Source organism: Micromys minutus (assembly GCF_963924665.1).
Source record: "Micromys minutus genome assembly, chromosome: 13".
Classification (NCBI taxonomy): Eukaryota; Metazoa; Chordata; class Mammalia; order Rodentia; family Muridae; genus Micromys; species Micromys minutus.
The window spans coordinates 32,783,277-32,809,024 of record NC_137982.1 but is presented as its reverse complement, the minus strand read 5'-3'; the positions used below and the strand labels follow the sequence as shown (position 1 = coordinate 32,809,024).

General features: G+C 42.4%; 1 protein-coding gene across 2 annotated transcripts in view; it reads left to right on the top strand.

Annotated features, from left to right (window-relative positions):
- CCDC148 (coiled-coil domain containing 148) overlaps positions 1 to 23,572 on the top strand; it is a gene marked incomplete at both ends in the record, with an annotated part of 183,164 nt that extends 159,592 nt beyond the window's left edge. For both annotated transcript variants that reach the window (XM_080927016.1, XM_080927015.1), the window contains 3 exons: positions 15,525 to 15,642; positions 17,749 to 17,889; positions 23,426 to 23,572. In XM_080927016.1, coding sequence (XP_080783142.1) covers positions 15,525 to 15,642; positions 17,749 to 17,889; positions 23,426 to 23,572 — 406 coding nt within the window. The remainder of the gene's footprint in view (positions 1 to 15,524; positions 15,643 to 17,748; positions 17,890 to 23,425) is intronic.
- Between the last annotated feature and the right edge of the window lie 2,176 nt (positions 23,573 to 25,748).

Genomic DNA, 25,748 nt, shown 5'->3' with positions numbered 1-25,748 from the left:
AGATTATGCTACAGAGTCTGGTGGAGAGCCTTTGATTAGTGTTTAACACTAGAGACAAGGCTGGCTTCACCTCGAAGAATTAGAATCATAGCCATTAACTTCTCTCAGTCCCAGGCAATGGGACTGATTGCTTAGCCACTTAGGTTAGAGGAAAAGCCTCGCTACACTGTTACCCTATTGTGGGCTTAATTCGGAGCCAGTAGACCTCACTGTTGATGGGGTCATGTTCAGGCTCCATGGGAAGCCGGGTCTGTGTTCTCTGGTCCTGCAGCCTTTGGAAGGACAGATGACATTCTTCTCTAAGGTGCCTTTCAAGTTGTTGCTCTACTATGAGAAGAACGTAGACAAGAGACAGCCTATTTCTTGGTCAGCTATAACAAAATAGACCGATGTTTGGCTTTTCACTGAAAGAGATTTTTGGTAGTGTTAGCTGTCATGTTCATACCAGCAACCTGCATGGGAAACCCTCCTCTACTCTTCCCATGTCTCTTTTCCCTGCTTATTCTCCACTTAGGGGTTTCATTAAAATTCTGATGTAGCATTAATGTTTAGAAATTGACCATTCTTGGAAGCTAGTTTCATTATAATTCCCTGGTCTATGGCTCTCCTCCAGCTCTTCCATTCCCTTTAAGAGGCATCCTAAGAGATTTCCCGTGGAAGATTGGTGTGGCCATATCCCACTTTGTGATTTGGGAAAGGAAATCACAGGGTTTTATTCATACCCAGTCATGCTCAATGGCAGGGTTACCTTAGCCAGAAGCCAGGGGTACTGCTTTCTAGGGGTGGCTATTGCTAAAGAAAGAAGGATCATTCCAGGGCTTGGTCTAGAAGGCTGACTCCTTGGGCAGAGAAAAGGTTGTTCAGGGAGGCAAAGTGGAGGTGGAGTCACTGAAGAAGCTGGCTGACATGCTAGCTGAAACAAGAGTAAGCCAGCTCTGAGGGCCACAAGGAAAAGTGCCCTAGAAAAGTCACAACCAATAATTAGTATACTTAACTATTGTTTTCTAAAAGAATACTTCAAATGGCCAAAGAAAAAGGTTTGTGTGTGGGTCTATGTGCATGTGCATGTGTGCGTGCGTGTGTGTGTGTGTGTGTGTGTGTGTGTGTGTGTGTGTGTGCAAGAGTGTGCAAACATTCACTTGTGGAGGCCTGAGGGCAACCTCAGATGTTATTTTTTGAGTGACAACCACTAGTGTGTCTGTATGTGATTTGAATGTATGTATTCATGTGTGTGTTCATGTTTGTGTGATGTTATTTATATTAAGTTTCTTTTTTTTTATTTCTTTCTTATTTTTGGAGACAATGTCTCTCACTGAATCCAGAGGTCACCAATTACACTAGAGCCACCAAGGACCTACCTGTTCCTCTTACACACATCCTAGCACTAGGATTATAGATATATGTCACTATATTCAGCTATTTATTCATTTATTTATTTACTTATTTATTCATTTATTCATTTATTTATTTGTGTGAGTTCAAGGAAATCCAAACCCAAACCCTTATGTTTGCAAGGCAACCATTTTACCAAATCATCTACCTTCCCAGCACTCAAGTTCTGACAGTAAATATTTTAGAATATTGTTACAATAAAAATTAAAAGGTTGCCTTTTTAAAAAAAGAAAACAAAAACAAAAACAGAAAAGAGGAAATAAAGCACCAACCTTCCCAGGATGTGTTTACGAAAGCAAATTTTTATGCTTCTTCTTTTTTTTTTTTTTTTTTTTTTTTTGCTTCAGATGTTAAAGTTGTTTGTTGAGCCTATTTGCTGATCATTTTCCAGGCTGAATGAAAATCAAGGTTGACTGCATTACCATGGGCAGCGGAATCATTTTATATATATATATATATATATATATATATATATATATATATAAAGATCTCTGGTCCTTTTGATGTTTGCCGTCTGCCAAAGTTCTGAGAGATGTGGGTAAAAAAAAATGCGATGGATAGAGGGTTTTAAAGCACTGTTGAGAAGTTGAGTTTAAGACTCTTGTTTACTTAAATTGTTTTCCCGAAGGGAAAGAGCTGGAATGTACCTTCCAGCAGGACTGTGAACCCGGGAATCCAGCTTTGGCCTCACAGTGCACTACCTGAGGACAAAGGTGCCCACTACAGCTCATTAAGTTAAAGGACATAAAACCTGGTTGGAGACTGGAATTTTATAGCACACTGGCATATTTTATTAGCCTGGCTTGTATAAGTTTTGTACTTTAAAGGGCATATCTTTTGGATCTTTGGACATCAAAAATATTGTGTGTGTTTTGAGGGCTCTTTCAAAGCATCTCCCAGTGAAACTAACTGTTTATATTGTTCTTGCCTTTAAAAACATTGTTGTTGTTTTTTTTTTTTTTTTTTTCTATACAAATGAAAGAACTCAAACTCGAGGAAAGCTTCCTCATGAAGCTAAACTAAGTCTACCTACAACTCATTTGTGAGTTTGTGGCCCTGTGCCTATTTCTTTATGGTGCCAGGGCAGATGTTTTTCCTTGGTCACACGTGGCAAGTGCCAGCTCCTGGGTGGGCTTTTAGACAGGTGCTCCTTGCAGTAGTGTGTTTATGGCTGTGACCAAACAGCTGTCAAGAAGGAACTTCAGTGAAGAAGGGTTTATCTGGGTTATAGCTCAAAATGGTTCGGTTTCTTATAGCAGGAGAAGCAGAACAGCTGTGTTGGCTCTTGAGCATGGCAGTAGGAGGGTGAGGCTGATTGTTTACATCTGAGTGAGCCAGGAAGCAGAGAGAAGGGAATGCCAGCCCTTAGTTCACTTTCTCCTTTGTCCCATGGTATTCAACTCGGGACTCCAGCTATTGGGATTATGTCAACCCTAATTTGGAAGAATTCTTCCTCCTCAGTTAATCCTCTCTAGAAATACACTCACATGCATACCCAGAGGCAAGCCTTGCTTGTGCCACAGTCATTTCATAATTCAGTTGAGTTAGTGATTCAAAAATAAAAAGGAACCACCACTTCAGGGTTTTTTATGTGCATTACAGAAAGATGACGGTTGTACATTGGTGCGAGTAGAGATTTCATATGTAAGTATGCAGTAAGTGACTTCCTGTTTCGAGTGAGGCATAGGGATTTTCCTGGGTGGTCTCTTGGCTTTCAGTTCATAATAAGAAGAACAGTAGTATCACAAAGCCTGTTGCTTCTCTCTAGTCCCAGATTTAGTAAATCTCACAGGTATGACTTTTATCTTTTCTAATTGTTCACAGAAATCAAATATGAGGTTTGTTCTTCTTTATTCCCCCTCTTCTTCCAGTGCTTTGAATGGTTAAATATCTCAGAAAACAATTCCAACTTTATAGGTATAGTGAGGGGTGTGTGTTTGATACATTGATGGTTTTGTTTGTTTGTTTGTATTGACTGACTACTGACTCCTGGGGTTGCTTTTCATCTCAATCACCATTCATCCTGCCTTTCATTCAGGGTATTTATCTTTTATGTCTTACAGACTTTGATAACTGTAAGAGATGCCAAGTCACAGATACTGTGTGGAGGAAATGTAATACAGTAGTAAGGAAAGACACACAAAACTATAGTGTGTATAGTGCACTGTTGCAATTAGATACATGTCTGTGTTTGTCAGCTTGCTAGAAAACTTCTGCTTGCCTATAAAAAGCAAGTGACAGTCTCTAAACTGGAGTCTACTGACAGCTTTTCTGTTAACAAATAAATTTGGACAATGAGCACATTAAAACTTTTTTTTGAAGATTCTTTATATCTACCAACAAAATATTGCACATATGAGCAACTCTTTTATGAAGACACCCCGTTGTCTTCATTTGAAGTTTTCCAAAACTTACTTGGACACATATATCATGGTCCACAGGTTAATATGCTGTGGGATAGTTATATTCCATGAGTCATAAGTATGGGAAATAAGCCAGTAGGTGCCACATTCTTGCAAAGCTTGGATCTGGGAACCCTGATGAGAGACAATGAGGAGATGAAGAAATAACAAAGAGATGCAGAAAAGGGGATCAGGTGGTCAGGACCCTGTCATGGAGAAGCCAAAGCACCCTGGAAGCTCAGCTTGTTTGTTATATACAGTTAAACAGGAAGGTGGAATTGTTATATACAGCTGAACAAGGAGACTGGATTACTAATAGACATAAACAAGGAAACAGAGTTATTATATATGACTGAACTAGCAGGCAGGTGTTGCAGTAATAATAAAAAGTGATAACCTTTTGTCTCACACTAGTTTCGGTTCCTGTAGGACCACATGGCCCTGTGGGGTATCTGTATCTTAACAGCTCTACGCTGCCTCTAAGTACTCTAAGCACTAAGACACCATCTTCTTATGACCCAGGAGGTCCACTCCACCTGCCCTGGCTACTTCTGTCCCAGGTAGTCATGACTGCTCCAGTGTATTGTTTTCTGCTTTCACACGCTGTCCTCCACAGCCCAGTAAAGTCACAACTTAACAATCAATAATTTATCAAACGGGTTTATATGTTAAATTTTCAGTCCACAATCTCTCTACACAATAAGCTTACAACCAGTTGACACAGATATAAACTGCCCACTTAGATAAGATAAATTGACCCATAGAAACCCTTATCCTAACAACCTTTATCATAACAACCTTATCCATATAGAGATGTGCCAAGAGAAACATTCACCCCTGCTTTCATGTTGTCTCCTCCCGAATCTCCCCCTTTTCTCCTTCTCTTCCACTTTACCAACTTTGTCCCCACCCACTCTCTACTGTCCAATCATGTATCATCTTAACATCAACCTACAGGCAGGTTTAACTGCTCTTAATAGAAGCAAACTGGGGGAGAAAGTTATGGTAGACATTCTCAGCACACACACTCTCCACATGGGCACACAGACCAGGGAAAAGCTTGTCCATCACCCCTCCCTGCTTCACTGGGGGAAAGTCTTGCTGCGGGGCTGAGACATTAGAGTCCTTGACTTGGCCATGCCTATGTAAAACAATACACATGTGCTTCGGATATCATTTACCCTTAAAAGATACCACCTTGCACAGCTAGTGGTGTGCTAATCTTCTATAGATATTGAAAGATACATGCTCTTTTTCATAGATGAAATGTTTATTAGTCAGGATTCCCTCAAACAACTGACAGAAACCAACATAAACTCACTTAGAAAGCACAGGAGTCCAGGACTGGGTCTTGTTTCAGAGAGTCAACATGTGTTTTGGGTCCTTCCCTCCTTCCCCCATCATTTTCTAGCATCTCGTTGTGCATTGATATGGATTTCCTAAACATGGATGAACTTGACATTAGGAAGAAGAGGAGGCCTGGTTACAAGCAGCTCCAGGTTCAGATCCTTCTAATATAGTGACCTCAGAGAGAAAGAATTGTTTTTTTCAGTATCCATAATAGAAGCTGCAGGGAAGGAGTCTCAAATTGTTTCAGCAGAAGTCAAATGCCCACTCAGAGCCAACCACAGTAGTTATTTCTATAATATATTCTTATTATTCGTAGTGTTAGTATTATTATTAACCATTGCTGATACAGGTAAATTTCTTATACTTAGGAAGGGGGAAAAGACTGAATTAATCTCTCAAAAGACATCTGTGGAATAAGGAGCTGTCATTCTGTAGAAGAGGGTTGCTATTCATTGAACAGTGTGTTGGTTTCTTTCTATTCTGCTGCTGTGATAACATACCATGACTGTCCTAGTTGCTTTTCTATTGATGTAATAAGACACCCTCACCCAGTCAACTTAGAGAAGAGTGCATTCTGGGCTTCCAGTTGCAGAGGGTCAGAGTCCATGATGGCAGTGTGGAAGTAGTCTGCAGTAGGCAGCTAGAGCAACCTGAAAATTCACATCTTGAACCACAAGCAAGAGGCAGAAAACACATTGGCAATGGCACAAGTCTTTTGAAACCTGAAAGCCTATGCCCTACAACAAAGTCCCATCTTCCAATCCTTCCTAAACAGTTCTACCAACTGGGGCCTATGTATTTAAACATATGAACCTATATGAGACATCTCATTCAAACTACCACAATGATCAACACAACTTAAGGGATAGTTGATTTTGCCTTTTGGTTCCAGGGAATAAGAATCTTTTGTGGTAGGACAGCATGAAAGCAAGCAGCAGGCATGTCAGCTAATGGCTAAGAGCTCACATCCTTAGCTGCAAGTACAAAATGGAGAAAACAAATTAGAAATAGGTCTTTAATTTCTCTAAGTCTCGCTTCTCCCACCGTGACACCACTCCTCCAGTAAGACTATTCTTTATAAACCTCCCCAAATAGCCCCACCAACTGGGGACCACATATTAAAATACTGAAGCCTCTGGGAGACAATTCTTAACTACCACAGTAAGTGCTAGAGAGATTCAAAACAACAGATGTCTACCACAGTGCAGTTTAATTATTAACTTCTAGATTTGGCCATAATAGGCAGTTGGCTCTGGTTTTCAATTTCTGTTAGAAAGAGGGGGATTAAAAAGTCAACTATTTTAATAGTTAAGTCATTATTTTTAGAAGACATCTTCAACTTACAAGGTACTTTCTAGCTAATAAATCAACATAGGAAGCCACCTCAGTCATTTCTTTAAGCATATAAGAGACTTTCCTGGCCCCAAGATGTCATCTTGCTCAAAGTAATACATTCTGTGAGTGCTTCTCTTAGGCTTTTAAGTAGCTAAATGACTCTGCTATGAATATTTTAGGCTGAGATCTTACATTTGTGTTATAAGGTATTATTACCAGTGCAAACTGTCTGTCCTTGAGCCATAGCAACTCCCAAATAACTGACAGTACAGAATCATAGCTTGACCCAAGATACATGATGGTCACCTCTCCAGGGCTGCAAAGAGGCACTTGGAATTTATTTAGACTTGTCATGAATATGTTCCTAAGTTTTTACAAAATAATGTGAGTTGGTTCTATCCATGTCACTTGCTGCCCATAAGTCAGTAGCTCTGCATTTAGCCAGCAGGATAGCACTGTTGTTCTTGTGGGATTTGCCTGGGAGGAATCCTGAACTTACAACAGAAAGAAAAGATCAAAGGATTTGCAGCTTTGAAGGAGAGATCCAAGGCTTTTGGTGAAGTGACTGTTTCCTGGAGTTTCTTACTTACTTTTATTTTTTTTCTTAATTGAGAAAATAAGAATTCCAAAATTCATGTTGGAGCCTTGGTTGGACAGATTCAAAGGACCTAGAGTTTGAGTTTTTGGGGACACAGCCAGAAAGAGGGACATATTCCAAGACAGTGGTGGCCATCAGTATGGGCATTGCCAACAGGTCTCACAGGGAGAGAGGCTCTGAAAGAGACTCACGCATGTACAATTTGTAGCCTGTAGTATCAGTGCAGAGAGTGGCTTCTAGAGTGAACAGAGGCCAGACTGTAGCCAGCATGGAGCAAATGAAGGAGGAACTGAGCATAGAGAGGACAACTTCTTCAATTACAAGCTGGCTTCGTAGAAAGAATAAGGGATGGAAGATGGTCTCTATCAAGGCAGGAGGGCAGCATTAGTAGGTACATTCTCACCAAGTCGAAGAACTCCTGTGGATGGGAGAAGAGAATGATGGGGTAGTTAGAGATGGAGGCTGAAACTAAAGTGAGGAAGAGGCTCATTTCTGGAGCAAGGTACTAGGGATGACAATGAAAATAAGAGACCAGGCTCCTGCTGAGGATGAAAGAAGGTAGACCTTGGCAAGGTCATCAGGACAGGGCCTGAGAAAGGAAAGCCAGTGTCCTTTCCAGTGAAGCAGGGGCTTGAGGTTCCCTAATCAAGAGGGAGCTGCATATGACCTAAGAGACATGACTGCCAATCATCTGGAGTAAAGAAAATGATTGTGGAGTGTGTCAAATATTCTGTAAAGCTTTAAATTAACATATAACACATTTAACAAAGAATCAGGACTGGGAACAGGTGGGGTTGATGTCCAAAGAGAAGAAAGCAAGGTAATCAATGGATTTGAGTGGTTGTGGGCCATTGGTTCCAATGATAGGGGGAAGACAGAGCATAGCTTGGTCATGTTTCCTCACCCAAGAAAGAAAGTAGGAGAATTAAGTACTGTAAACTCTAAGTCCAGTGGTTGGCACATGGTACCTAATAAATAACATTGAAAACTGCAAAATTTTCTTGATGATATAATGAGCTAAAGCCAAAGGTAGGGTAAGACTGACTGAGAACAAACAGGAATCTGCTAGGCAGTCCGTACGAATGAGCCTCCAGAGTTGTGCAGTCTGTAGCCTCTCTCAGGAGGTCCATGAGCTGAAAGGTTGGAGCCATCAACAGGATCTCCCATGGCAACAGTCACAATGGATGCTGAGCTCCAAGTTTGCTCTTAGGAAGTAGGTTGTGAAAGAGGAAGGGCTATTGAGGAAGAGAGGACTCTTGGTTACAGCTTCGAGTAATTGTCATTCATTGGTAGATATGACCTGGGCAAGGAGGAAGTAAGCCTGAAGACCATGGGAGAGACAAAGCCATGTAACTGTAAAGTCAGTGGGTAAATCTTTGTGATTGTCACTGGGGATCAAAGTAAATAACCCCCAGAGGTTCCCTCTGTTTCAGGGGTGGCTACAGAAGTACTGTCACCCAGAAGCACTGGTTTACAACCGAGGACAACTGTTAATCGAAGTGATTAAGAATGGACTCTAGAGGAGGGGTATTTTACCATCAACTGTGTTAAGACTTTCTAGGACAAGCTGGTTGGGTAAAAGATGGGCTTCTGTCAGTTTTATTGTTTTAAAACCTCAGCAGATATCCTAGTTTATATTTCCAATGCCCGCTTACAATAATATTGGCAAGGAGTTGTGTAGCGAAAACTTTGAATGTAGGTAAGGCTATAAAATAGATTACAGAAAGTCAGGGAGAAACCTTTCAGAATGACTTGAGGGAGGGGTAAACACACACACACAGTGGCAGAAGTGGCTTGTTGGATTAACACGGGGAAAAGGCCAATGTGACATTTGTAACACCTGTCCTGGGCGCTTTCTTCACACCTTGTTCTATTCACCCTCAACCCCACATTCCCCGGTCAAGTCCATGTTCCATCTCAGGGTGATTTGCGTCTGGTTAAGAACTGATTACCGCCAACAGGAAATGGGCTTCACTTTTCTTTGTGGGGCTTGTGACTGGGTGATTCAGTACCCACCTTTCTGTAGCTCACAGGACTATTTGGGGAGGGAGGACATGCCACCTCTTTTGGGTGATTATACTTCTGGTTATTCCCCTCTGCCTTGAGTCTCAGCCGTCATCGAGATATGTTTTGTTCATCCGAGGGAAAAACAAGCTTTGTAACAACCACTGGTTAAGACCATCAACGACACTGATCCCAACCCTCAGGCTGTGGTCACCCAACCCTCAGGCTGTGGTCACCCAGGGAGCCTGCCACCCATGTTTTGGGGACACAGGCAGGTGTGAGAGGGCAGGGTTAATGCCAATAGCACCATCAGGAATGTTTAGTTTGAACTGGACCTGAAGCCTGTAGCTGTGATGTGTAGTACGTATACAGAAATAAGCCCGCCTAGGTAGTAATTTGTACCTTGTTTTGTCCTGATAACAATAGTCAGGTAAAGTCCCTTTAATGTATATATTTATCTATGTTGTAGTTCTCAGAATGTGGTCTCCAGGCTAGCAGCATTAGTGCCATTCAGGAACTTACTGGAAATATAGATTACAGGCTCCACTCACTACTCTTGAGAACCTCTGGGCCCGGGGGTAAAGGCTGCTAGCTGCCCAGGCTCCGGGTGACTAGTCTAGGCTCAGGCTGAGCTGCCTGGCATTGTCTTCAGCCTGGCTCTTGTTTATTAGCATTTTCTGTGGGAATGTCTCACCAAGCATCAGTGCTTGGGCCCTACCCGTGGGATTTGGTGGAGTTAGTAGGCAGCTAATGATATCAGCTTTTGGTTAAGTTGCAGTGGTTTTAATTATGCTCAAGCTAAGAACCATCGTCCCATATTTATCCAAGAAATGGCTCTCCAGCCTATGATGTGGTCACCCCAAACTAACTTACTGAGAACAGCTCTTGCCAGAGTGTTGACTTAGTCGCTCATATAGAAAGCAAACCATAAATCATGAAAAACATGACAGGGTAGCCACATTTCTCTATGGTTTTCTCTGTTTGGAGAAAGGTGGGGAGATAGCAATGCTGATGGATCACACTGATAGTCAACCAGGAACTGGGATACCAAGAGTCTCCCAAAGGAACAAAGCTGGCCACTGTTTGGGGCTGGACTGGGCTCACTGGTTCCTGGTTCTCCAGAATCTCTGAGTCCTCTTTGCTCTTGCCTCCTGCACACCTGTTCCAGATATCACTGCCTTGAGGCAGAGCTCACAAAACTATCTGTGGAGTTCTGTCTCTGCTGGTGCATTTCCCAGAGTTGGGGAGGGTAATTTTTCCCTCCCCTGGAGCTACAGGGTTGACGCACAGTGGTGTGCTTGCCCTGGATCTCCTATATGGAAGGCGTGGCTCACCTCCATTTTGATTTATACATTGTTTCCTGAGTGCCTTATCTATAACAGGGACTCTCCCTCAAATGGTGGGAAAAATAACTTTCTGAGAGAGGCTTGAGCCCAGAATGGGTTTCCAAACATGTAAAAACCCATTCCCTGAGACGCTGCTGCTGTTGTCCCTCGGGTAGTGAGACCTCAGCACATACATGTTTAACACCACCATGCTGAATGTTGAGGTTCATGAATTTTACTCTGGGAAGAAAGTTTGTTTGTAGACAGTTTATTTCGGCAGAGCAAATCACGTGGATGGCTCTCCAGAGTGGAACAGTTCAATATTGATTCCTGGACCCTAACTGAAACTCCCTCTCTCGGCTCCATCTTACTGCTTCAGTTGTCCTGGGAGAATATTCTTGTTTCTTAACCACAGCGCTTGCCAGTTTGTGCCCTTCTTGGCAAACCTCTCCCCCTTGTTTGCCATAGCTACCCAAATGATTCCAGATAAAAAAAAAGATCTGGATTTTCTAGTTTACTCACTGACACCTAAGTTGTTGCATCGTGAGGTCCGCTCACTTCCAGTGGAGTGAACATTCAAGTCTCTTCAGTGACACATATATTCCCTATCCTCATGAAAGCTTACCCCCAACCTCACAAAAGTCTGGCAGCTTATAAAGTCCTTAGATTATTTGTTAATACCTGGCCTGACTCTGCAGCAGCTGTTGCTTGTGAACAATGTGATGCCTCTCCTCCCCCAAGAGAAGTTGCAAATGTCTCTTTTGCAACACTTCCCACCTTTGTGGATTCAGAGAGCATAAAATAGAGTGAGAAATGAACGCAAGGCCCCTGTTTGGGGATTCAGCGCACAGCTTAAAAGCTATTGAGTTTAGCCGTTTCCTGACATTGACTTTCATAGCAACAGTTTAATTTGGAGAAAATCTGCTACCTCAAATGACTAAAAGTATTTATGTGGAAAATTTTCCAAATGATTGGCTTTACTGTGTTGCTATTTTCTTTCCCCATGAATATGTGAGTATTTGGCTTTCTCCCAAGAGTTCTTTTCTGCATCACTTCTCTTCAGGAAAAAGACAATTTTCTATCCAGAGTAGAAGTAGCTCCAGGAGTCTTCCTCTTTTAAGCAAAGCATTGTCTGAGCTTAAGCCCGAGCATCTGTAAGAAATTTAGAGTCACTGCATTGCTGGTGCCCTTGAACTCTCAAAGGTTAAGCTCACCTGGACAACTTAGAATCCATTCCCCGAGGAGTGGTCAGCTCGTACTTTCTGCAGCCCTGTCCTGTGCCTGGATCCCACCTGGATCAGCCATGGGGTTTTCTCCATGGTTCCTCCATCTTTCTTACTCCCTTAAGTCTTCAGCTACCTTGCCAAAGTCTGCTCTTGCCAACATCAACAATGACTTCCCACAATTCAATGCAGTAATAACTGGATTATAACCAATCTTTCTGTAGCATTTAACACCATTTTCCTTACCTTCTTGGGACCATTTATCCTCTTTGTTTTCTTAAATAGTTTCTTTTCCCTTTGTCCCCTTCTTAAGGGTGTGTCCTTGGAAATCAGTCCTAGACCCATTTCTCTTCAGACCCTACACTCACTTCATGGAGGGCAGCCATTTTTCCTGTGACTCTAGTTCCAAGCTGCTGATGGAGTCTGCCCTTCCTTGTCTAACCCAGGTCCAGGAACCATTTCTGTGCCAATCTTGTTTGCTGTGAAACTGCAGTTTCTTCCTGTCTCTGTCACTTTCCCTAACCCCATAAAACAAGCTGACATTTTGTATTTATTTTATTTCTTCCCCGTCTTAAACCCACATCTTCTCTGACCTTCTGCCAGTGTCTCTTTCTTTTATCGGATGAGAAACAACCAGCTCTGGTCTAGACTGCTCCATCTCTGTCATCTGTCCCGCACCCTCAAGTAGAGTTCTGATCATCCCAATTCTGTCAGAAACTCTAGCTCTCCTGCTTACAGAGCCCCAGGCTATGACTCTTACTCAGCCTGAGGCCATATCACTCTTTACTCCACTGTATTCATATGTGACCCTCCTGGATTTCTTTTCAGTCCCCCAATCCTACCATGGTCCCTCAACTCCAGACTTTCACGTGATCCTTTCTTTTTCCCAATCTATTCCCAATCTACGGCTGCTCCCCCTGGCCCTGCCTCCTTTGAGTCTTAAGTTTAGAATAGTCCTAAGACATGCTTCCAAGTCTGGCATCTGTACCTCTGCCAATGGCTTTTGCCTCACTGTCATCAAAGCACCCGCCCTCAAGGCCCATCTCACAGTTGCCCCGTCTTGAAACTTCTGGAAGAGTGTCTGCTGTACCATGACAGGAGTGTGTCACCCAGGTTGGTGAGTCGCTGCGCATGCCTGATGCAACATTTGATTCACGGCTGGCACTGAGCCAAGGAATACCTAGTAAACAAAGAATGAACCTCGAAATAAACTGCGAGCCAGCCTTCTCCATATTACAGACGGAAATAAATGCCATAGTCTGGTTTGCAATTTCTGCCTCACCAATCAGGCTCTCCTGGCAAGAATGAGGATTACTTCCCCACAAAGCAGACAAGAAACTTTGTTGCAAACAAAGCAACCTATAATGTCCCACAGGAAGGAAAGCTTCCCAAGGTTCTGAGAATTAGCATATGGTAATTGGCAAGTCCCAGGGTATCTTTTAATTGAACCTTCCCAGAAGTTCAAGTAGCACACACTCAGCGATGAAATTGAGTAGGATCTCATTAGGGAGGTTGTGTCCTGTCACGCCTTAGTGAAAAGGAGGGAATGGGAACGACTGAGTCCCACACGGAGGCAGGCGAGACAGGCATACTGATCTGCGGCCCTGGAACCCACAGTTGGGCTGTACTGAGTCCTGACACAGAAAAGCATCATGGCAGTATGACCATGACCCCAAAGAAGGCTAGGATCGCCCTTCTCAGACCGCGCAGTGACCTTCCTGTTTCACGAGCCTTTATTCCTCACCCTGTGCTTCTCCTTTACCTTCATTTCATGAGCAAGCAGAATTTCAAGAACATTCCTCCCAAATTCCACATCTGAGGAAACGAAATGACCGCCAGGCTTAGCCCATGGCTTTCCCGCCCTGCTCCACCTGGGTCCCATGCTGTCTGTGACAAGTTTAAGACCAGAAAGGTGCCCATTCTCCTGTCCCCACTCCACCTCTCTGCTCTCTCAACTCCTGGATTCTCCAAAATCCTGGAGCTGTGGACACAGCTCAAATGCCCCTCCTCCGTGAAGCTCGTCTTATGTACCTAGGCAATCCAACAAGTGGGCACCTCACTTTTCTACAACAGCAAGGGACCACAGTTGTACCTGCCTGCCAAGTCTGAGAACCTTTGGTTCTCAGGCATGTCTTGTTTCTATGTTAAGTTATAAATGTCTAAGGAAGACTTTTATTCCCAGCATGCCCACACTGTCTAGCACAGTAGGTGGTTAGGGACACTTGGTGTAGGAGGAGAGATCCAGGGAGAAGGACAGCACAGAGGTTAATTGCAGGAGGTAGGGTGGTGGAGGCTAAGCTTCGGAGCTAAGAACAGTCATTTTGGGCTATATTTCTACTCTGCTACTTAATGGGAGTGAGACTTTGGACAAATTACACCATTTGTCTGTGCCTCCATTCCTTACCTGTGAAAGACAAAATTATATATCCAAAATTATACCATCTACCTATGACTGTGTGAAGTGTAAAAAAAGTAATTGTAAAGCACTTAGTACAAGACCTTTGCCTCCTGGACACTTAACACAGACGGGAGTCTCCGGCATGGAAGGCCAGTAAAGACACCTCCACAGAAAACACTGCTGTGTATACTAGGGGCAAAGGGCATCTGTGACCAATGTGACAAAACATACTAAATCTAAGCTGTTACCCATAGAAGGACATCATGGCTTCGTCTTTCTGAGAACTCAGGTGCCAGCTTTGTGGAAATGGTGAATCTCCTCTAAGTCAACAGAATCGCTTTGAGAATAAGACAGCAGTAATCAAGGCTACTCGATGCTCGAATAAGGGCAGCAGAGAGTGATGATGTGTTTTATAAAACAAGGATATGTTTTATAGTTTGAGGTTTGGTGTGGTGGGAGGGGTGCCTCAGCGGGGCCATGCTGAGGTATCCCTTCTCCTGAGGTACCGGCCCAGCCATACGACAGGTCTAGTATAGAATAGAGATTATTTGGGAGCATAAGAAAGGGAGTTGAGAAGGGAGTAGAAGTAGAGAAAGAGAAGGGACCTAGATGGGGGGAGGGAAGGAGGCAAGGAGAGAAGGGGGAGGAAGAAGAGAAGGAAGAGGAGGAGGAGAAGCTGACCAGGAACACTTGGAGGAGGGGGAGGGAGAAAGGGGTTAGGGAGAGTGGAGAGTCAGTCAGAGAGAGTCAGAGAGGCCAAACAGTCCTCCTTTTAGCAAGCCAGGCCTACCTGGCTGTTGCTAGGTAACCGCTGGACAGAGCATAGAAGGAATACAAACAAGAGAGGGCTAGGACAGCTCATAGCATTGAGCTATGTTTTAATGCACCCTGTTTTAATGTCTCATGATTTGAAAGCAGATGGAAAACAAATGCTGAAGGGGAAAAGTCATGTTTTTGCTGCCATCTACAGATGTCAGAGTGCAATATGTAAAGTTTCTTAACATGCCCATAAGCCCACTTTGCGGAGAGACACTGTATATGAAGCAGCGTTTAAGTTCTAGTAAGCTACCTAATTTAAGCACAATATTACAGGATGGATTTTTACCCTGCCTTCTAAAACTACGCGCATTCAGTCAGGAACTCAGTCTTTGCAGCCCCTCAAGCTGTGATCAAACTTGTCGTCAGAAGGCTGTGTCATAACTCAGGATCGTGTGGTTATTGCTCAGGGTACCTTAGCTGTAGCCACAGGGTCAGGGTTTAAAATGGTGGCAGAGAAGACTGGCCTCAGCTGGATGTGACTTCAGGCTTTCCTGTATCACACTGGTCACTGGAATCACTGTAACTCGCCTCTCACTGTTTGGATTGAAAAATCAAACCAAGTAAAATCAAGCTGCGGAGTGGCATCCCTTCTAAGATGGCTCCTGTTGTGTTCTTGTCTGTGTACTGTGTATGTGAGTTAATTACGGCCCCAACCTGTCCTGTGTCTCCTTTCAAAAGGGTTAAATATAGACAAGAACTGTTGGAGAAGCGTTTGATGGAGAGAAAAAAAATGGCCCTTCAAGAGGTGCAGGAAGAAGAAGAGAGAGAGAGGCGGCTAGAAGCCCTACGAAAACAGGTGTTTTCAATTTGGAAATTTTCATTTTAAGTGTGCTAATGATATTATTACTGGGACTTGGATCATGATGTCTGCTATACAAAAAAATAATGTAACTTTTCCAAACTAGGACATGGTTTTCATTCCCAGGAGCCAGTGAGGTTTATGTTGAACCAGGTCCAGTTTCTTGATATATTTAAAGAAGTTTATCAGCAGTATTTAAAACCCTCTCTCCCAAGCTCTAAGTGTGTCCCCATCCTTTCTAGTTCATTATCCAAACAGTATCTGTTTGCATCAGTGAAACTCTGTTTCCAGTCAAAGGACTTCCCTGTCCTCAAAAATGTGGTAGAGCAAGATAATCCACTCTCAAGTGGGAACCTTTGCTTGGAAAACTCCACCGTCAACAAGTCTGTTTAAGCACCACTTTACAAATGTACAGCATTAAAAGTCTCCTGTAGCCTTGCCTAAGAAAAGTAGGCAAAGTAGATAAAAGTAGACACCGCGTGGCAAATGCAGGGACTTAAGAAATTGAGACACGTGAGGCAGTTGCTTGGGTAATTTTTCTGAACTTTGCGCAACTGATAACTGCACAGCCCAGCCAATGGGAGGTGGCTGTGTAGTTCTGGGTGAGTGGAGGTTATTCAAGCGTTGGCCTTGATTGTCTTACCTAACCTGCCTTGGCTCTGTTTCCTCATCTGGAAAATGGGAATACTAAAGGTAGTACCTGCCCCGTAGGTTTGCAGTAACTTGGAGTTAAAATTTGTGTGCTTACTGAGTGTAAAGCCCTATTCCAAGACTCTTGGGTGAGACTTAGCTTCCTCAGTATCCCTCTGAAGTAATTATTATTAACACCCCCCATGTAGTACAAGCAGAAACCAAGAGGTCAGGTGCTTTTTACTAGAGCCACACAGCTAGTAAGCATCAAATAGGACTCCCATTAAGACAGCTCTCACATCGTCCCTCTCTTCGATGAAATAGGCTGTAGAGACAAATCCAAAGCATAAGAATATAAATTCTGTTCTTACTATATCTGAAAAAATCAAATTATTCAATCATTAGTAAGGAATTACACATGGTTACTACAGAATTCAAGTGACCAGAACTCCTTCTACCTAGTAGCCCTTTAAAAGACTTCTATTCTCACCACGTGGAATCAGTGTTTAGAACTGTGATATATGGTGTCTGAGCTAGGAAACCTATAACAATTAAGTTACATTTGCCCCCAGTCATTTTATCACAGTTTGGAAATGGCATTAAAATACCATTTACTGCATGCAAATTCTTGACTTGCAGAATTAATAGGCAGGTGTTGGTAATGGTGCATATTATTGACAAAATGAGTGGCTTCTTTTCATTAAGATCTGGGTCAGAGTAGTTATTGTTATATAGTACAAGGACTCCATATTAAAATAACTCTACATTTTTATAGTAAAATGGCAGCTCATTGTCTTTAACAGTCCCAAGAAATCCACTCGCCTAGTACAACGGAAGTACACTCAGCTTGTCCAGTAATGATTAGGCAGTCGACTATACCAGAAAGCCTCATGATGCTGTTACTCATAACCATAGAACGATAGCTGCTAAAAAAATGAATCTTCATTGCTACTTGTCATTTTCAAGGGTGTTTTCAGTGTCAGATTGCCTTTGACTTTTATCACACAGATAAATATATATCTGAAATCAATCATAATTGTGACTATTTAATCATGAATAGGTGACTATAATCTTTAATGTTTTGTTTGATGTGTGTTTTAACTCCTTTGTCAGTGACTGGGACTGGCCTGAATTTACTATTCCTTTACTCTTTGCTGTAAAGTTTTAGACTCAATAAAAATTGTATGCAAGTTTTAAGATTTATTTATTTATTTTATTTATATGAATATACTGTAGCTGTCAGACACACCAGAAGAGGACATTGGATCCCATTACAGATGGTTGTAAACCACCATGAGTTTGCTGGGAACTGAACTCAGGACCTCTGGAAGAGCAGTCAGTGCTCCTAACTGTTGAGCCATCTCTCCAGCCCCCAATAAAACAATTTTAATAGTCACTAAGCAAACCCATAATCTTACCCAGAAGCATTCAGCTTGTAATGCCTTTGAGTGGCTCTGCTTTCTCTTCTCTTAGGTTGCTGTCGCTGTCCAGTCCGATCCAGTTAGAATGATGTCGGAGACACTGGCCTGGAAAGCTAGGACAGGTGCTGAAAGTGAGGAAGAATTCATTCTTCAAAAGCCGCTTTTCACATTGACTACGTACAATGAGCAGCAGGTGCTTATGGGAAGTGGCCACACTGGGGCAAACTTCGTGCTGAGAATAGGAAGGATTGTTCAAGTGTGCACTTTGAGTTCCTAATGATTCTTAACATTCACCTGGACATACCCTACATATTAGCATATTTTCTCTTTGTAAATAAGAACACATAACTGCTGTCTGAATCTAAATATTATAAAAGTGTAACATAAAACCAAAGAGTTTAAAATTATATCTGTCACTGAAAGAGGTTTTATAACATTTCACTCAAAAGTCATTGACTTAAAACGTGATCATTGGTATTTCTTTAAGGTTCAAAGCTTTCTTTGTCATATTGGGAGTTTATTTTCTAAATTCATGGTACAAATTCTGTTAAATAAGCAGCTAGTGATCCCAACAGTTCTGACAATAGCTACAACACATTCTGTTCTTAGAGCTAGGGATAGAGCATTTTCTGTGCCAACACCATTGAGGGACCCTGGAGCTGTTTGCAGGAGCTTAGAATCTGTGTTGGTTCTGGCTGGAACCGAGATGGATAAGAAAGAAGACATGAATGAACGGATATCACTCAAATTAAGGAGGCAAGCATGCATGAGTTTTACAGAACTAAGGAGAACATGCCAAAATCTCAAAATCCTGTTGCCAAACGCATCCAAAGTGCCTCTCCTTCGTGCTGCATATTTGATCTCGAATAGCAAGGTGAAACTTCCATTCATTAGTAATTAACCTATGAAATAGACACTGTATTCTGGTTATGTGAAAGAGCGTAGCTTTTGGCCCCGCCTTCAATGAGCCAGACTGCTCCTTCCTGGAAGAAGTGATTCTCTAGGTCAAGAAGAGAAGTATTATATTCAGAAGTAATGCACTGTGTGCGGCCAGTTCCGTACCACCGTGCCCAGGAGGTTAGAGAGCTCGTGCTTCTGAGCATGAGCAGAGTCTACGATCTGGGCCGATTGTTAGTAAACTCATTCAAGATGATTTACAGCTTAAAGGGAAAAGAGGCCGATGTGCACAGGGAGCAGAATTACTTTTAGGAACATGTAGGTTTATATCTCCCTAGAACCATCTTCGAAAATACAGAGGCACCTGGCCCCTACACAGGCTAAATTCAGAGGAAGGAAAAGTCCTAAGGTGCAGGGCCAAGCTATTGGGGGTTCCCTAGGCAGAAGAGACTGAGAGAAGGCTCTTTGTGGAGTGTCTTTACTGTGCGACAGAGGCACGGGCATGGGATAAGTGCTACAGTGAGAGAGGAAACTTGGGCTAGGGCCCAGCTCTGACGCACAGGAAGCCTTTCTCCTCAGACATTTGACCTTTCTCCCATGACCAGACATGCTATTTTAAAGCAGGTAAGTTAAATAATAACATTTGTATTTTATCCTTGGATCTTGAATGGGAAATAGATGGGTGTTTGGGGGGAGAGGCCAGGAAGTGATGATGAGTGAGTCATACGCAGGCAGCTCTGGCTGGAGAGATGGGGGAGGGGGGGATAAAGAAATCGAGGACGATTCCAAGCTAGACAACTACCACAGTTGCGCATTGTGGATTCAGATCCACACTGGAGATTTACTGGCTGCGTGTAGTCGCCTAAGCTATTAACATTTTTATGTTTGTTTTCTTCATTTTTAAAATAATTACTTGCAAAGTTCTTCTGGGGATTAGAGATAATAAATATCAACTGCCTAGGACGCTGCCTGGTACTCAGCAGTGACTCAACACTTTATTCCATTCTGTGGATGTGTCATTAACCATATGAGAACACAGACGGAAAGACAAGCCTGGGGAGCAGGTTTGATCTGTCCCTGCTGTGTTTAGGGTGAGGGGTCTAAAGCAGCCTTTTAAGAAACGGAGGAGGAGAAACCTCCCTCTTCATTTACTTTCTATTCAAAAATTGGATAATGAAAAAAAAAGTTAAGGCTCCACAGTCCTGGTGCTAGACAAAGAGGTGAATCCCAGAGAGAATTCGGGAGTAACAGCATGTAGGTCAGAGAGGGAGTGGGAGTCCTTGAAAGTGGGTCAGAATCTATGTGCACAGAAGAGAAGCCTGGGTCAAATGGCTGTTTCTCAGACAGGGACCTGTGGGTCATTCTGGCCTCCTGCTTCTCACTACCACAGCCCTGCTTCTGATTGGTTGTCATTGAGGCTTCCCTTCAGACTATGTCTGACAGTTAGGTAGCCTCCACTTCCAGACAGGTTTAGGTATTTATTACTTCATGTCTAGACAGTCAGAGTGGCCTCCTGATCTCCCCCTCCCTCCGTCCCTTTTTTCCTACCACCTTCATTTGTTCCGACTTTGTGATCAGATTCATCTTATTTAGCCACACTTTGATGCTAAAAGCGGAAGCAAACACTGTGTGTGGCACTAGCTAGCACGGCCTTAAAGGCTACTAGTTCCAAATCCCACCCAGAGTGTCCTGTCTTCACCAAGCTCCTAAGTGGCACAGCATTCTGCCCAAACTCCCCTCATCCTAAAATTGACCAGTTTCACCTCAAAATTTGTATGTGGGGGCTCCCTATCTGTCTTAGCCAGGGTTCTATCCTACACAAACATTATGACCAAGAAGCAAGTTGGGGAGGAAAGGGTTTACTCAGCTTACACTTCCATATTGCTGTTCATCACCAAAGGAAGTCAGGACTGGAACTCAAGCAGGTCAGGAAGCAGGAGCTGATGCAGAGGCCATGGAGGGATGTTACTTACTGGCTTGCTCTGGCTTGCTCAGCCGCTTTCTTACAGAACCCAGGTCTACCAGCCCAGGGATGGCATCACCCGCAATGGGCTGGGCCCTCCCCCCTTGATTACTAGTTGAGAAAATGCCTTACAGCTGGATCTCATGGAGGCATTTCCTCAACTGAGGCTCCTTTCTCTGTGATAACTCCAGCTTGTGTCAAGTTGACGCAAAACCAGCCATTACACTGTCCAATTAGATCTCTTTCTTCCTCTCTGGTTACTGGAGGACTGTCAGACTTAAGGCTACCCTGGTTGTTTCTCACCTGAAAGCACCCCCATGCCAGCAGCACCACACACACCTCCATGTTTCATTACCCGAGGCAGGGCCACACATCAGTTATCTGTGAGCTTCCCATTGCTCCCATTCAATCGGGAACGCACGGAGGAAGCTCTTTTCAGAAGCTTATGACTGCGTCTTTCAGGGAGTTGGATGACATTAGAGGCAAAATGTCCACACGTGGTCATCTCTTATCATGACAAGGAATGTGTTGACATTTAAGAGTCACAGGAAGGGGACCACAGGCCAGTTAAGTATAAATGGGAACAGAAGCTGGGGCGTCCGTGTGCCTACTCCTACTTAGCGTGGGACGGGTGGGGCATTTTCAAGTTCTGTTTGAAATAGAAATCTGTGGGGCTGTGGGCTGTGAAAGGCATCCTGATTCCCAGTTGAGATGTATCGACGCCATGGTGATGGTAGGTGCTTCCCTAAAATTTCTGGATCACAACCCTCCGTGACCATCGGTCACATAGGGCAACGTCCCCTCCACAGGTGAGGACGTGACCGAAGGTCAGGTAGGCTCAAGACAGGTCTTCATTATAATGAGGTACCTAAAGGCTGGAGGCTTGGCCAATTAGCTCTTCTTCCCAGACACTCCTCCCTGCCGCAGGTATTTAAACTCAGGCCCCTCTCTTCCCCCTCAGCCCTGGGCTAGATCCAGCAGAGCCTCAGGGTCCAAGAGCCTGGGAACCAGAGGACCCGGGGCCTTGTCGCAGGTTTGGGGATTCCCGAGCCAGCTCTGGCTATCTGTCCCCAGCACGCCAGACTGTGCTTTTCCACCCCGGAACGATTTCCCAGTGGCTTCCCACAGCCCGACAACCGCCCAGCAGTGGTGTGGGGTAAGCGAAGTCAAACTTCCCGCGTTCTGCATCCCCCAGCGGTCTGAGCCCTGAGGTGGAGCAGACACAGATAAACCCCAACTATTAACTACAACCGGCGCAAGTTTTTAACCCAACAGAAATCCAGCCCCAAATTCTCTTTTTCAAGGAGTGACCATATGTTTATGCAGAGTTTGCACATTGCTGAATGACAGCGAAGTTAACGTGGCAGTTAGAAGATGCTCAGGGGCCCGAGAGATGACTGATCAGTTAAGAGTACTTGGGGGTCTTGCAAGGGGCCTGGGTTTGCCTCCCGAGAGCCACCTAGCAACTCACAACGTTCCACAACTCTAGTTCTAGGTGTCATTACCAAATTACCCAAGATCACGGGACTTCTGTTACCTGAGCCATCGCTGACAAGCTGTAATGCATAAATCTTATTTGCAAGAATTATTGATTCCATAGCTACCTTCTTTCCGATTGTCATTTTACAATTCGACTTTTAATAATGCAGGATTCATTAACTAACTTTCCATACCCTCTCCTAGCCTCTGTAAGCACCACACACAGTACATTTACATGCAGCCACACTCATAAACTTAAAAACAGGATTTTTAAAAATAATATAAAAATATATAAAATATATTAAATATAAAATATTTTTAAAATATTTTAAAATATATAAAAATATATTCCAAAGATTGATTTTATTTATTAATGTAGATTTATTTTATAATCCTTTATCTATATGATTTTAGCCAGCAATAAGTAACCATTAATAGTACTGAAAGTAAGGTTTATTAATTCCACTTTTAAAATAATTTCAATATATTGTATTTGATTGATGTAGTACATATTATTGAATTCACTCTATATTGGAATAAATAATGCACTAGAAAGTGATAGTGTAGAAAATAGTTTGGACATTTAGTAAAAAATTAGAACTAATATTATTTATTATTATTATCATCTAGCCATCAACCTTTAAAAATGATGCAACTTGGGAAAACAAACGTTAACGTTAAGCAATCAGTCTGGCGATTTCTCAGAAAATTGGACATAGTACTACCTGAAGATCCAGCTATTCCACTTCTGGGCATTTACCCCAGAGACACTCCAATATACAACAAAGACACATGAACCACAATGTTCATAGCAGCCCTATTTATCATAGCCAGAAGCTAGAAAGAACCCAGATGCCCTTCAGTGGATGAATGGATACAAAAATTGTGGTACATTTACACAATGGAGTACGACTCAGCTATCAGAAACAATGACTTTATGAAATTCTCAAGAAAATGGCTGCATCTAGAGAATATCATCCTGAGTGAGATAACCCAGTCACAAAAGAACAGACATAATATGCAGTCACTGATAGTGGGATGCTAACCCCAGAAAGCTCTGAACACCCCCAAAGGAAAAAAAAAAAAACATTTTGCTCAATCCTTACACACCAAGAAAACTTTGACTAATTACGGGTTACATCCTGTTTTACATGTACTTTATGCTCATTGTAACTAGTAAGAGCTTAATGCACACTATCAAACCTTTGGGGAAAAAAAAAAAAAAAGCCAAGCACTGACAAAAATGTATTTATATACTTCTATGCAAAAATGCTTAAAATTTGTACATTTATCTTTGTTTTTTAAAATAAAGTTGTTCAAAAAAAAGATGAACTTCAGCTAAACAAGTTTTGTTTACTTAACTCCCCCCCCCCTTTTTTTTGGTCTACAGATAACTTCCGACCCTCGTCTTCGATTTGAGTTAGCACTTCGAGAAGCTGGACTCCACAAAACACAGTATGCCAAAGAGATGCTACCAAAAATTGGTCCTCAGAAGCCTCCCAGGAAGGATACAGAATCAACAGTGTTCAAGGTGTAGAGGGCACGTGCAAATGAGCCCTGTGTGGCTGAGGATAGTGACGATCACTGCTTCTTAATGCTTAAAAAGTGCTGCACATAAAAATCACAGCATCTATTAAACAACTTTCCCTTTTTTTTAATCTTCAAAGTTTTGTGTGCTATTTGCTTTTTCTTTAAATAACATGTATTATTACCAAATTTACCAAAATTATGAGGCTTCAGTATATATGTTGGCGTTTCGAAGGCTGTTATTTTAGAGTTCTTTTTCCCCCTATAGAGAGGCGATGAAAATAACCATTTGCAAGAATTGTCTGTTCCACAGGTACATACATTTTGGCTTGTTATCTCAGTTCCTGATGTTTAATTATGGAAGCTTCATTGCCATTAATAGTTCTATTGTTTCTTGGTTGTTCTAAGAGGATATTAGAAATCAGTTTGGTGCACCATGTTTATTACAAACCAATTATCTGAACAATCTCAGTTTGCAGATTTGGCTTAAAAAGAAATGAGACATAGTGCCTCCATCGCGGGAATACCTGGTTTTTTTACTGGGAAGACATGACAGTGTTGTTGTTTAGAAGGAAAAAAAATTTGAAATTTTGTGGCACTTGAAATGTTATTAAAAGTTTCTAATCTAAGAAGTGCCTAGATGGAGTTCTTGAAAAAGAGTATCTCAAAGAAAGCTTGCCTATAAATTTTTGGCTATTTCTAAAATGAAGCAAGAAAAATTTTGAGCAAGAAAATATGTTTTTAAAACGTTTAGTTTCTAATAGCAGTAGGGAGACTGATTACTTTTTTTTTCTTTGCTGCCATTCCCTGTATTTTCCATCCACCCCTAGCCCTGGCGGATGTTATCTTTAGGTAGTTATGACAATGCTCTGAAAAACCACAAAATCCAGGGCTGAGGATGGAGCTAGGACACTTGCCTATAAAGCCCAAAGCCCTAAATCTGATTCCCCCAGCGCCCTATAAACTAGGTGTGATAGGACATACAATTCTAGCGTCAGAGGTTCAAGGTAATCCTTGGCTACATAGTCAGTTTACAGCCAGCCTGTAGTACAAGAGACCCTGGAAAAAGAGAGAGGAGAGAGGAATATAGGAGAGAGCAGGTGAGGAGAGGAGTTGGAAGAGCAAAAAGGACATCACAGAAAACAGGCTGATTGGGGTTCTTCATGACCACTCGAGACAATGCAAGTGTAAGTAAAATCAACCCAGCCTGTCAGAATGCATGACTTTCTATCTCAGAGTTCGACATAGGGAAAGATCCTGTCCACATCCCAGGATGCATTGCAATGCTTTCACTCTTCACAGCACCATAACACCTCCCAAAGAGTGGAGAAGTCCTTAGGAAGAGGCGGGAAGTAGTAGGCATGTGGTGGGCATAGATTTGTCTTGGGGGTCTTTCTAGAGATCAAGCTGTTATTTTATGGGGCCCCAACTATAAACCATGGAAAACTATGACAGATATCATCGCGTGAAAACATTACAATATGAATGCCCGCTATGCCTCTGGATCCTTAATGTCCTGGACATCTGCACCAAAGTCCTGGGATCCCATTCACACACTTTTGACACTAATTCTTTTAAACTCTTTTTTTTTAAATTGAAGAACTTTATTTTAAAAAAACAATGATAAATGTACAAAATTTAAGCATTTTTGCATAAAAGTATATGAATACATTTTTGTCATTGCTTGGCTTTTTTTTTTAAGGTTTGATAGTGTGCATTAAGAACTTACTAGTTACAATGAGCTTAAAGTACATGTAAAATAGGATGTAACCTGGAATTAGTCAAAGTTTTCCTGGTGTGTAAGGAGTATATAATAGTTTTCTCTTTTCTTTTCTTTTTTTTCTTGAACTTCACACAGTCTGTGAGTTGTTTCTGTGGTGCTCAGAGCTTTCTGGTGTTAGTACCCAATTATCAGTGACTGCATATTATGTCTGTTCTTTTGTGACTAGGTTATCTGACTCAAGATGAATATATTCTAAAGATGAATCTATTTTATTAAGAATTTCATAAGGTCATTGTTTCTGATAGCTGAGTAGTACTCCATTGTACCACAGATTTGTATCCATTCATCTACTGAAGGACATCTGGGTTCTTTCCAGCTTCTGGCTATTATAAATAGGGCTGCTATGAACATTGTGGTGCATGTGTCTTTTGTTGGTTGTATGTTGGAGCTTCTCTGGGGTAAA